The sequence below is a fragment of the Porcisia hertigi genome, chromosome 34, assembly GCF_017918235.1.
Source record: "Porcisia hertigi strain C119 chromosome 34, whole genome shotgun sequence".
Lineage (NCBI taxonomy): Eukaryota > Euglenozoa > Kinetoplastea > Trypanosomatida > Trypanosomatidae > Porcisia > Porcisia hertigi.
In genome coordinates, this window is record NC_090593.1 from 699765 (window position 1) to 713083 (window position 13319).

Below are 13319 nucleotides of genomic sequence, written 5' to 3' on the forward strand. Positions count from 1 at the left end.
CAGAAAGTGAGGAATGAGTGGCATCGGCGAGAAACAGTGATGGGGGTTAGGGCACGTAATGATCCTTGGGTAGGCCGCCTCGATAGCGAGCCCCTCTTTCACTTTACATTTCGATCATCAGCGGAGGCACCTTACCTAGTCTGCTTCCGCAGACTTTCTCTTGAAAGCGTTTGTACGTGGTGGATGAATATTTCCATAGACCTTCGAGTGCTTGTCTAGTCGAGCAGCGAGGTAAGTTCGTGGGGAGCAACAAGGGAATGTTACGTCTCCTCGTCGCGCGGCCCCATCCCCACAGTCAGAAAGAGCATGCAAAACAAATACAAGACCCTGTGCTCAACGCATCTCTGCTCGTCGCAAGGGAGGCACGCGCATGAGTGAAATGGAGCGCAGCGCTTCCCCTCTCCCCTCGCGCGCGCGCAAAAAAAAAAAGGAGAGCGTCCCTCCGACTCAAAGCAATTCTACAGAGTCGCCACCTTCCATCAACGTCACGTAAGGGCGAAAGGCTGCCTTGAGCGCCACATAGTCGAGCGGGAGGGGAAGGTCAATCAGATGCTGCCACACCTCTTGCTTCATCTTTTCTACGCGTGCAGTCGATGTCGCACCATCCGCGGCGTTGTCACTAGTCTTCTTGAGCTCCACTGTCAATGTAGGAGTCACCCCCCTCACACACACACCGTCTGTGCTGCTCGGATTTTCCGCACCGTTGGCATTCCAGCGTAGTCGCAGTGCCGCGTCGTAAAACGGCATCGTCGCCGTCTCATTTTCCCCTGCATTGTCCGCATGCAGTTCCAGACAGCGCTCGGAAATTTTTTGACCGAATATACCCCAATGGTCACTCCACAAAAAAACCCCGTGCGGAGTGCAATCCACCGAGAGCGCGTAGGGCTCCTCCCAGATAAGTGGCGTTTCCAGAATGCGCTTGTTGTACATGACCTCTTCCTCCGCGGAGGGAGCGCACGGCAGGCTGGCCAGCGTCGCCGCATCGGCCTCATGTCTTTCGCCGGTGGAAGAGACCAAGTTCGGAAAGTACGCCGGTGCGACACTGAGGAGAATGTGAGGCTCGTCAGTGGCGGTGGAGCGCAGATGGAAGCTGATGGACCAATTTTGGTATGCCGTCCACGCTTGCTCAGCCCATGAAGAGGGGTTGAGGGGATGGGAAACCGCATCATCTGCTGGGGCGGACAGGTTTACGAGAGCGCAGCGGCCACTGAACGCGTGGTGGGTGCGCCACGTCGTCGCGCCCTGCGCTTCAGTGGTGTTAAGCAACTTCCCTTGTGCGTTAAACAGGTCATTGTTCCGGTTCTGTTTGTAGAGATGCCGCGGTGGCGGCAAAGGTGCTGCTGACCCCCCTTCTGGTGTGGTGCCGGTGAGGGGTGCGTCGTATTTTTCTGTAAAAATGGAGAGTCCCTCTGCGTATTCTTCGAACCCCCACATCAGGTGCGCCCTGGCAGATGCCCCAGTGAACACCAAGAGAATAATAGAAGAAAGAGAAACACACAAGAGAGGGAAAAACATGCAAAGAATTCCAAATGTCGTTTACTCTGTAGGGAGGGAAGGGGGGAGGGGAGAGGGGAGAGGGAAGCGCAGAGGCGCAAGGTGCTCTTTTTCCGCTTGTTTTGGAGTGCAGTATGTGTGTGTGTGTGGGGGGGGGGTGAGGGATACGTCGCTCATGGGTGAGGGGATGTAGAGCAAAAAAGGGGAGTGTGGGTGGGTCAGTAAGCAGGCAGGTAGGCAGAATAGGGGGGGGGGAGGGGAGGCAGGATTGGTTGGCAGCCCGTGACAGCCCGACAGACAGGTTCGCGCATTGAGTGCAAACGGTTTTTTGTTGCTTGCTCCACTTCCCCAAGAAGTGACGGGTTTTTAGGAGAGAGACGATGATGGGGTAGGGAGGGAATGCACTACTATAGACGCCGATTAAGAAAGGCCAAGCGCTGGGCTTGAACGCGACTGTGAACCCCTCAAAGAAACTGGGCACCGCGATTTCTCGCCCCCCCCCCCCATTCATCAGCATGTGTGTGTGCGTGCGGGCGTGCGTGTACTTTGATTGTGGTGTCGTTGTGTTTCTTCCCCCATTTTGTGTCTTCTTTTCGTATCGCCTCCACAACAAATAAACATGTATGGGGAAAAAAAGAGCAGGTCCACGTGAGCTATGTGGAGACGCACCCGTCAAGTACCACATCCCCTCTCCACTCCCCCCCCCCCGCTTCTCAAAGCGCTTCCCTGATCAGTTCTCCACGGGGTCGGGTGAGGTGCAATGATGTACGAGGAAGGGCATACACTCAAGAGATCGCACGAGCTAAGAAAACGCGCAAGCCAAAGAGGAGAAAGGTGGAGAGGAAAAAAAAGTGGGAGCACCATAAGTAAGAGAGTAGGGGTGGCGTTGCACAAATACCAAAGTAAATAGCCACCAGTGTGTGGAACCACGCCCCTCTTCGTTCCCCCCGCCCACCTCTCCCCTCTCCACAGACACACACACCTCACGGTTTAACACATCCCGAGGCGCAATGCTCCAACATTGTCAACGTGTCGCTGTGCACTCCTCCTGATGAGTAGATAAATAAAAGAAACCCACACTACTCCCAAAGCGATGCAACATTTATACAATGAAAAGCAGGGTGGGATGAGTAGTCACCACCACCACTACACGGACTGCTCACTGAGAATCATCAGTGGGGAACAGCCTTTCAACGAAAGTTCTTAGGATTGGGAGGCGGGTGAGTGGGATTTCAGAGAGTGGGTTGTCAGGAGACCAGGATTGTGCTGGCAGGAGCGACAATCCCATGCACCAAAAACAACAACGAAAAAAAAAAAGATGCAGCACAACTGCACCGTGAAGGGAGCACTATGGCGAGAGAGGAGGAAGGGGAGGTCGCCAATCGAGCAGTTGTGATGCAATGCACGTTGCGTGAATGACGCGCCGCCAGGCCCTCCCCCCAAGGCCCCTCTACCACCACTTTCTCCCTCAGTCTAGATTCTCTACTGCATATTGAGCCCCCGCCCCCCCCATCGGTTCGTGTGGGAGCTGTAAGCAATTGTACAGGCGTCGTCTTCCATGTCTGCCGACCGTGGGGTGAAAAGGCTCTCGTCCACACTGTTGAGGTGCTGCATGGCAACCAGCTGCTCCGCGGAGGCACCGATCCCGTTGGAAATCATAGAAACCATCACCTGCGAAGCAGAGGCGCTCGAATTCGTCTCCGCGAGGCCCGTCTTTGCGACAGGCTGCATGTTCGTCGGCGGTGACGGACTATCGCTGGTCATTCCATTTTTCATGCCTCTCCCTTCGCTCTTGATGAGAGTGTTGCCCTTTTGGGGCAAGTGGAGACGGGTGGGGAGTGAAATGTGAAGGGGCCCGTCAGAGGCGCTTGTGGTTCTGGGGTGCTCGTTTGAGTCGAGTTCCGCTGTTGGTTTCGCCTGCGAGTCGGAGCTGTCGGAACAGACAGACGCGTCAGGAAGAAGCCTGCTGCTCGGCCGGCTCGCCTTCAACCCCACACTGCGCGGGGTGCTGCAAACAGAGGAGTGACCGAGAGCACCACCACACGCGGCGCTTCTGCCGTCAGCGCTGCGCTTCCGGTTGGATACGAGGAGATCCTCCAGCTTCATGTCAAGTGCATCATTGCCGGCGCGTGTGTACCACACTTGAGCAAGGGTGTGGTTATCGCTGCGCTCAATGCAGGCGCACAGCTCCTCGAGGTCATCCGTCGAAATATCCAGCCCCAGCATCACAAGCCGCGAAAGGGTTCGATTCGTGTGGAGGCTGCGAATGATAGGGAGTAGTGCGTGCTCGCGTTCTTCGCACGATAGAATCTCGGGGTTGCCGCTCCTGAGATCTTGTCGCATTGCTTCTGCTGCGAGGTAGCCCACCGTCGGAATAAGGGACATCTTTCGCTTCGACGAGCTGCGCAGCTCCTCCAGAAGGGCAGGGTGGGCGATTGCGTAGGATTGGTAAGACACATCAAGGAAGCACAGCGCTTTGTTCTTGCGGAGAGCGTCACCGATTAGGCTCAGCGCCCTGCTCGACAAGTCGCAGTCCCGCAAACTCAGATTAAGCAGCTTTGGTGCCTGCGCGATGCCGGTGCAAAGTATCTGCACTGCGTCGTCGCTGAGGGGAAAGCGAAGGGAGAGGGTATTCAAATTACTGGACACAGCAGTCAGTGCCCTGGAAAGACTCTGCATTGGTCGTTGCAGCACTTCTGGTGCCCACGGGTCTCCAAACTCATCCGTCGAGGCGGCCTTACTGCCTCTTGGTGCCTGCATCGTAACCGGCCCCACCATGTCCGACTTGGTGGTGAAACAATCGTGAAGATAGAGCTCCTTCAGAGAGCTGTCACCAACAGTGGCATCGACAAAGGTGACCAACCCATCTGGCGTGAAGCCGTTTCGGGCGTAGTAGTTGCCGTTTCCCTTGTACAAAAAAGTTTCCAGTTTTGTTGAGCGTTGGATGTAGGCGGCGATAGTGGCAATATTCTTTGTACTAAGGGTGTCGCGGACGTCGTCGACATCGCCGCCACCACCACTTTGCCCGCGACCCACCTCGAGTTGCTCGAGGTGGGCAAAAAACGGGGCAATAGCGCTGAAGCTGGCGATGCCGTCGGAGGTGATCGTGTTATCGGTGAGGACGAGGTGTTTCAGCTTGCATGGGAGACATCTCTGCAACCCATTTCCCGCGGCCGTGCTGGCTGTCCCTGTGGCTGATGTGTCGTCATCCACTGCTGGAATGCCCTTGTATGAGCTTATGCGACTAATGATTCCACGTATGCCGTCGTCCGTGATATCGTTGCCAGAGAAGATCGCCTTTTCGATGAGAGTGTCGTCTAGAAGAGCACTCATCATCTCCACAAATCCGTCGTCGCCGGCATGTAGCGCACGTATGTCGAGTGTGCGGATACGGTGGAGCGGCCGCATCCCCGGCCGCGGCGCATCAGTCAACTTAGGGCTTGGCAAGACCATCGGTAGGCCTTGGATGTGGTTTGCAATGACAGACACAGTCGCGGGACCGATGCCGGGTGTTTTGATATATTGTCGCCGCCATTTCATGGTAGGGATCGTCGGTTCACCGGCACGGATAGAGCCGACCAGCGCTTGCATTGCCTGTCGCCGTGCGCGCGCCCTCATTTCTTCTGCTGTTGCGGTTTTCACTACGCTTTTGTTGGGCAGATCGGGGATCATCTTTGCTGTATTGCGCTTTTTGCCCTGTACACCGGGCGACGAAGACTTCGAAGGTGTGCTCGAAAGACTTTCGCCACGTGCGCAACATGCCCCCATTTTTTCCAAGTGTTTGCATGCGCGCGTATGTGCGCAAGTGTAAATGGGATTAACAGTCCACCTCTAGATGATCTAGCTGCCGGGTGAGTCTGTTTCAGAATACTTCCCGCCTCCCCCCTTTTTTTCTATCAAAGAAGAGAAATGGAGGAGCGTGCGAAGAAGGTCGCAGGGTTGGGCCCGTCAACCCAGCAAGTGCACGCGAGAGCAAGGATTTGCTTGGGATGGTGTGCAGTGTATAGAGTCGAGGAAGAGATCCACGAAGGACGGTGATTGAACAAACGTCAAGAGACCCAAGAGGAGTCCAACGTTGAAAGGTGACAAAGGGCGCGCAAAGCACCCCGAGAATAATAAGAAAAAGGGGCGTCTAACGTAATGAAAACGCCGAGAAAGGCAGAACAAAAGAAATCGAGGCCTTTTTTGGGGGGGTTCCTCGGACGATTGTTGTGACGGTGCACACGCCGCACTGAATTGTTTCCGGAGAATCAATGACTGCCTCCGAGGCTGCGCGGCCTCTTCTCAGCAGTGCGTAATGCACGCACAGAACATAAACGGGCAAGTGCAGAAAGCACGCGCACCCGCGCGTGGGGGCGCACGCACACACACACACACACACACACACACACGCGCGCGCGTGGGTGGCCGTTGACTGGTGGTGGTCTTGGGTATATTTCCTATTCGGCTCTCGCCCTTTGTTTCTCTGTGAACGGCATCTAGAATCGTGACTTGGTGGTTTTTCGCTCAAGATCGCTTTTCAAGCGCTCTCTTTTTTATGTTTTTCAAATGCGTGTACGCGTTGGATGTTTTGGAGGCGCAGATGTAAGAGAAGGAAGCACATGGGAAAGAGGTTGTTAGTCCAGAAGAAACACTCGGGAGAGGTGCGAGTAGGGCGCACTGGAAAGGATCTGTGCGTATGCGTGTGTGGCGACCTTGGCAGATGCCGGCGGCTCGAATGCCAGTCAGTCAGCTTACAGCTGACGGCGCACACCTCTTTTGTGCTGCTTGAGGAGCAGTGTCTAACACGTTCGAAGGCTCTTGCGTCCCTTCACCTCTTCTCTGCACCCCTCCCCACCCCTCTGTTTTTTCAGGAAGAGCACAAAAGTTCTTGGCGAGGGAACAAAAAAAGGTCCAGCGACAGTGCGCCAGTTACTCCATCCTAGTGTTTGCGCATGGGGTGGGAGGGGTGTAGGTGCACGCATCCGCGAGGCCTTTGAGGCGTTCCAAGGCGTAATGTTTTTTTTTGTTCGATTGATAGTGTGTGCGTGTGCGTGTGCATTACGCTTCTGTGAATGGGGGTGGGGGGCGCTCCACGATTCATAACGAGCAAACGTGGACAGTGTAGTTCAGTTATAATGAGGAGAGCAATCGGGACAACAAAAACAGCAACCAGGGCGCAAGAGAGAAAACAGAAAAAACATAAAAGGCGGGCCGTCTGCGTCGTGCAAAGTTCCAACCAGCGGGGTCAAATGTACAGGCTACTCGCTGCAGTACAACAATGAAGGCAGACCCACACCTCCAAACATATGCACGGCGTGTGCAACATAGGGTGGGGTCGAGGGATGAGGAGGGCGCACAGCATGTAGCGAGAAGGGATAATACATATGCGGCTCGAAACAGCAGCCCCGTACAGAAATCTTTGTGCCACGAGCTCTTTTCCTCACCTGGTTGCTCAAGTAGAGCTGTTTTCTGACTTCACAGAGGACGAGGACACGCCCGGGTCATCGTTACTTGATGCAGGTTGTGCCGCTGCGGCAGGCACTAGTGGTGGTGGTGTTGACGGCGGCTGACAAGCGCTGCCCGTCTTCATTGATGAGTGTTTAGGGTCGCTGTCGCTGGACGTTGCGCAAATCGGAGGGCTTTCCTTTTTCTTTAAACCAGGAAGATGTAGCCCGTCGTCGTCGTCCCACAGGCTTCTAGTTCTACTCTCTCGCTTTGCCCAGCTAGACTTCAGCGAGTGACTCCTTCGTGAGCCTGGAATCCCGGGCGGCACGCTCTCGGCGTTTACTGTCGATGTTCCATTGGCAGCTAACGAGGAATCACTGTTGAGACTGCCGTTAGGAGCCGCGTCGCACTTGGCCCCTCCAGCGAACGGATTCATGTCCCGTTGCAACCCCTCGGCGCGGCGAACGGGTTCTTCTTTCTGCCCGTACGTGGTTGCGCTGCCTTGCCGCCACTCAATATGCATATTCTTGGCCACAGGACACGCCTTGTGCAGCTTTTCGGCGAATGCCATCACCTCCTCGTGCGACGAAGCAGGTGCGTCGATGTAACCAACGACGACTTCCTCATAACCGACCGAGTTGTTCGCCACCGTCTTCTCAAAGACCATCTGGACATTCTTCACATCGATGTTTTGCTCTAGAGCCACCTCCGCAGCATGCGAAGCGGTGCAGTGCTGCAGCAACGCCATTGCTCCTGCTTTCACTGACGTCATCTGCGCTACACTCTCCTTAGCTTCCTTGAAAGAGAGTTGCAACCTTTCTTTCCACGAGAGGTTCGCGTGCTTCTGCGCCGCTTCCGCCTGTGCTTTGGTGGCTTGCTCACGGAGAACAGCCTGATACATTGTTCGGTGCTGGCGCCGCTTGTTGCGCAGGGCCGGGTCCTCGTTCGGGTCCTCTCCTTTCAAGAACTCAATAGTTTTGGAGGCAGAGTCGACATACGTCTTGGCGACTTCCCTAACCGTGTAAGACAAGTGGGCTGGAACCTTCTTGAGCTCCCCCGCGAAGACGGCAAAGATGCCACAGTGAACTCGTGTGAATCGATACATGCCGATTGGAGTGAGGGTGTGGGCGCTGTACTTTGTTTAATGTATTATGAGACAGATGAAATATGAGAAGGCGTGAGATGGGCGGGACCGAGGGGCCCGAGAGTTGCAGTTGAGGTGCTGCGATTATTCCCTAAATCCAAACCCAACGATTAGGGTCGATTTCCAGAGTGGGACCTGCCGATGGTCAGCTGAAAGAAATGTTGCTGCCACGTGCCAGAGACCTTGGCGAAGAGAAAAAGGTTGGGCTGCATTGGGGGGAGGGGTGCGGAAGAGGACGAGCATGGCAAGTAAGGTGGGGTGCGGCCCGAATGTGAGCGTATTGGGTACATGCACGGAAGGGGAGGGAGGGTGAACGCGGACGGGGAAGAGGAGGAGGTGAATGCGGAGGTGTCGGCGCGGAGGTGCCGACTAAGTTTTCCAGTACCCAAGTGCACCCCTACCGACTCCCGGTGTGTGTCTGTGTGTGTGTGTGTGATATCTGCCGCTGGAGGGTACAGAAACATACGGAGTGAAAGACGTTAATACACATGTTCGTTTCCCCCATAATCGTCAGCACCCTTTTTTTTTCTGTACATGAGGGTGCCAACGGTGGGGGTTTTTTTCACAACACCTCAACACCATGGATCGAACAAGGGAGCAATGATAAACAAACAAATCCGATATATATATATATATATGCACACACACACATACACACATACAGTATAGACTCAATGAGGAAAAACGAAAACGAACCAAAGCGCGTGCCATTGCAAACCACACACCATGACGACACCCATTGCGAGGGAGAGGGGCGGGGGGAGAGATGACGAAGGTGTGCGTTTGTGTGTGCGTGGATGTTGGCGAGCTCCATATTGTACATGTGTTCTTGTAATGACAAAAAGAAGGAGAGAATTATGCGTGCTCATGGATGGGGATTGTGTAACGGAGGTCGAAGTGGCACACTCCCCCTCCCTTCCCTCCCTCCCTTCCGTGGCGATGAGGCTAAGGCACACCATCCATGCTGTCCAAGTAGATATGCAAACGAGTGCTAGTCGAGGTCCGCGGCTGAGATCCGCATCGCCTACGGATGCCCGCATTGGCGCAAACATACACACAAAGGCGAAAGAAGTCTATGAGGGAGAGAAGAAGTTCATGCGACAGAATGTGGCTTCAGTGCTACACTTCAATCCGTCCAAGCCCGGTCACACACGGGGCCTATCGCTCTCGTGTTGAGAGGCGGTAGCCCCGTGTGACGGCTATGACCGACTTACCTACTTCAGCGCCAACTTTGCCTCAAGCCTACACGCACATGCCTTCACAGCAGGCTCACCTGACAGCCGCTCCCGTTATGTCGGCAGCCCCGTGATGTACTACGTGTGTTGGCTCAGGTTCCCCAGCCAGTCAGCAGTAAGCGCCGGAGCAAAAACTATCGCGTCGGGTTAACACTCTGCCCATCCTAGGAAGTGTAACAGAGACGTTTGCACTCGAAAATGTCCTTCCCCCGCTCCCCCTCCCCCCTTGGAGCGCCACCGGTCAGAGCACAGTCGCCGGCATCAGTAGCGATACATCCATAACACCTTCTTGGCCTCCTGGATACTCGACCTTGTCACAACGAGAAGCGGCTTCAGCATCGAGACTGGAACAAGTGTTGCTTGAATTCACCCACGAAGAGTTGGGGTGGGGATGGGGGGGGGGGGGAGAGAGAGAAGAAACCCTTGAAGAATGCACCCAGATGACGGGATGATTACATTCGTGTGCGCATCGTTACATCCATCGCGCCTGGGCGCTTTGAACGACTCGACACACATACTTTGCTGCGGCTGCGGCTGCCGCCTCCTTTGAAAATTATGAGAGTCTTTCTGGACGAGGAGACTGCTGATCGTGCTGTCAGGGCTGATGATGATCCGCGGCAACAAAAGTCATGGCAGATTCGAGCGTCATTTTTCAACGTGGAATGGAATTGCCGCAGCTGTTGCTGGCTCGGCGATGCTGGCGCTACCTTAGGTTGACACACCAGGTGCCGTACTAGACGTGGACATCGTATAAGAAATTAACTCTTTCCGCGGCGGAACCGGCGGAGGGGGAACACTAGTACAGACAGACGTGACGGCTGATGCGCTAATCACTGAGCGCAGTCGAGACCGTGTCGTCGACGACGTGGATCTGAGCAAGTCGGCTGGGGGCGCCGCAGCCCTTGTTGCGACCGCCGAAGTTGATAGCCGTGACCGGGGACGTTCGAGATAGCCCACCACCGCGCCGACGTTGTTGCGACCCTCGTCGTTGATAACGGCACCGGTCTTGTACTCCTGCATTCGTAGTTCTTGTTGTTTACGCTTCCAGAGGCTGAAGTACGGCAGTGTTGAAGGACCCGGTGAGTTCGTATCGGGCTCCGCAGCAGCGTTCAGTAGTGCAAAAGACGACGATGCAGCAGCGGCGCGGTCGTGAGGTTCCCGATGCGTTTTCGATTTCTCAGTCTGACTTCCAATGCTCGGGAGACGGCCATCGTGCCACGGCACAGGCGTCCGCGGGTCAAAAAAGGCGAACGTTTCCGGTGCGTTTTGACGCCGTTCGGCATCGGCCTGCCGCACCAGCGCCCGTGCGTAAGACTCGTTGAAGTCGATGTAGGCATAGTATTGCTCCACAAGTCGACGAATGCGCACGGAAAGCGCTTCGCTTGTGTGTCGCGGGTTGCAGTGCAGCCGCCCTTCCTCGTCCATTCTTCCAAGGAGCTGCACCACAGCAGCCGTGCGCGCTAGCTCCTCTTGCGAGGCCGCCGTCTCTTGTGGGTGCGTGGCACAGAAGGTGTCGTGTTCGTCAAGGACACCGGTTAGATGGATGACAGCCTCAGGGCAGCGCACCGTGAGACGCTCGAAAAAGGCAAGCAATGTCGCACGATCACATTCTCTCAGCCGGTCTTTGTACGGAGGGGGAAGGGCTGAGGGATCACCGGCTGCTGCCTCAGGCACCTGCAGGCACACATCAGCCTCACCTGCCGCACTGGTCAGGTGCTGGGGTTGCCACTGCTCCCGCAACTTCCAGAGTTGCGCGACACCGTTTTGCGCTCGCCGCAGCACCTCAGCCTGTTCCACGACCTGCCGTTCCATGCGCGACATGAATTCAGAGAGACAGTTTTGTTTATTTGCGGGGATTGATTTGTACTCACCCAGCGCGTCGTTGTCGAAGCACACTTCTGCGCTTTGGTCGATGAGCGCCTGTAGCGCTGCGTCCATGTTCCTTTCGCACATATCCATCCGCTCACGCAGTTCCAGGGAGAGCTGTCGAGCGGCAGTCACGGCGCTCAGCGACTCAATATTCCCTTGCTCCATAGTGCCGCGAAGCACGTAATCAGCAAGCTTTAGGCGTGTGGCTTGCGAGTCTATCAAAGACTGCTGATCAACGATCTTGGTCCGATACCGCTGGTGTTGCGCCTTGACGCGTTTCATTAGCTCCACAAAGGATTCACCAAGGGAGCTCAGCTCGCTTTGCAGGCTGTCGATACACTGCGTGCGTTCCACTTGGAGATTGTCCACACCGATGTCGGTGAAGTTTTCTTCTGTGACGCTCGGCTCTGTGTGATGGGAGTCCCGCGGCGTCGGGGGCGGGGTAGACAGTGGTGAGTGCTCCGTCATGGAATGCGTCCGTGACCCACTCGCCACCTGATTTGTGCGGGGGGTGCTGGCCAACGAGGCCACGCCTTCGTTCTGGTCGTTGGTGTAAGCTCCAATGCTGTCCACAACTTTCTTGAAGAGGCGGCTAAGCCGCACTCGCTCATTGCGGTCCGCTTGTGGGATGCGAAATGCCGGCTGGTGAGGATCACACGTCATTGCATCAGTCCCCAAGGCATTTTGCGTCTTGGCTCGAGAAGAGCCTCCAGGTTTATTTTCTCGTCCATACTGAGCTCCTTGTCCCGCGCCTGTGGGACCTAGAAGCCCATCCGGTTTCTCCGTCAAAACGTCTGTGTCCTGACCGACCCGCTCCCCGACCTCGGCGATTTGCAGCAGCAGTCGCTGAACGCCACCCAGGGCACTGTGGGTTGCTTTGTGAGCATGCTGAAGCTTGCTATGATACGCCGACTTTAGAAGGCGCACGTAGCTTAGCAACCGCTTTATTTCTCGATTGTGCTCCGTGCAGGATGTGTCCAAGAAGTTATGCCAAATGCCTTCGTGCTCCAAGAGCCACTGCTTTTCAAAGGCACGCGCGCCGGTGATGTGGGCTTGCAGGAACTCCTTCACCAGGAGACTACGCCCCTGCTTGGACTTCAAGTTCGACTTTGTGAAAAGACTTTTTTTGATGGAGGCGAGGGCGTCAGCCGTGATTTTCGACACCCCCGCGTTACCGCGCCCACTTGCACCATTGCCCTTGGCTTTCTCCGCGGTTGAAGAGGAGCGTCCGCTGCGCTTTTTCTGTCGCTCTGACGAGAGCGGCCTGGACGCCTTTGATGAGGAGCGAGTCACTGACTCACCACGGGTTCTGCTGCGGATGCCCGTCGCCTGCGAGCTAGCCCCTTTCGACGCCCGTTCTTTGCTTGCGTCTTTGCCTGGGGTCGGTGAGGCGCTTTGCCGGGTGTTCTTTGGACTGTGTCGCCCGGGCCTCATCGCCTTCCCTCTGTAATCTTCAGTGTGTGTGCGTGTGTGTGTGTGTGTGGCTTCTAAAACGAGCGGTGGGGTGGTGATGCTGGTGAGTGCAAGGCGCTTTGACGGGTGTGGCTTCTCTGTGGATGAGAAGACCGCGAGGAGCAGCCAAAAAGAAGTGATCGCCCCTGAAGAAAAATGCGTCTAATGTCTTTGCTTTCCCTCGGCTCGTGCGAAAAGCAGAGGGGGAGAGGTCATGGACTGTGATGGTGAATAGTGTGTGCCACATGAGAGATGGGATGCAGGAAGAGGGGAAAACTCGGGTTCGGGGGAACCATTTCTACATGAGAAGTACACCTGTGTACACGTTTTCTTTTTTTGCCCCCCCTCACTTATCCACGCACTAACTTGCACGTGTGGCGACGAAGGCGGGTCGTAATCCCTCGAGGACGAGACTGCGCACTACTCCATTGGGGCTCCGTTAGGCGCTTTGAATGCACGAAAAGCGTATCAGGGTCTATCGTGCACTCATTGCCTCTAGCCATCGTTCTACACAAACACACACACACATGGCGGGGCGTCTAGGTGTGGTAGCATCACCGATGTTCAGCTCGCATGATAGCATGCTTCGCCGAAACCTTTTTTTTTCCACAGGATTTCACCAGCATCCGGTTCGAGAGAGGAAGAAGCACCAATACTACAAAGGGAAAGGTCAAACACTTGCGTAAAAAGCATACATA

General features: G+C 55.5%; 4 protein-coding genes across 4 annotated transcripts; all 4 read right to left on the bottom strand.

Moving 5' to 3' along the window:
• Positions 1-447: 447 nt before the first annotated feature.
• On the bottom strand, positions 448-1434 carry JKF63_01739 (uncharacterized protein; the record flags this gene model as incomplete). The annotated part of the gene is made up of 1 exon (XM_067897785.1): positions 448-1434. One exon carries the CDS (start codon positions 1432-1434, stop codon positions 448-450), a length of 987 nt encoding a protein of 328 aa, XP_067753942.1.
• Positions 1435-2976: 1542 nt separating this feature from the next.
• Positions 2977-5262, bottom strand: JKF63_01740 (uncharacterized protein; the record flags this gene model as incomplete). Its single annotated transcript, XM_067897786.1, has 1 exon — positions 2977-5262. The coding sequence occupies one exon, from the start codon at positions 5260-5262 to the stop codon at positions 2977-2979; it is 2286 nt and encodes a 761-aa protein (XP_067753943.1).
• Positions 5263-6928: 1666 nt separating this feature from the next.
• On the bottom strand, positions 6929-8026 carry JKF63_01741 (uncharacterized protein; the record flags this gene model as incomplete). Its single annotated transcript, XM_067897787.1, has 1 exon — positions 6929-8026. One exon carries the CDS (start codon positions 8024-8026, stop codon positions 6929-6931), a length of 1098 nt encoding a protein of 365 aa, XP_067753944.1.
• A 1982-nt stretch (positions 8027-10008) lies between these two features.
• On the bottom strand, positions 10009-12603 carry JKF63_01742 (uncharacterized protein; the record flags this gene model as incomplete). Its single annotated transcript, XM_067897788.1, has 1 exon — positions 10009-12603. The coding sequence occupies one exon, from the start codon at positions 12601-12603 to the stop codon at positions 10009-10011; it is 2595 nt and encodes an 864-aa protein (XP_067753945.1).
• Between the last annotated feature and the right edge of the window lie 716 nt (positions 12604-13319).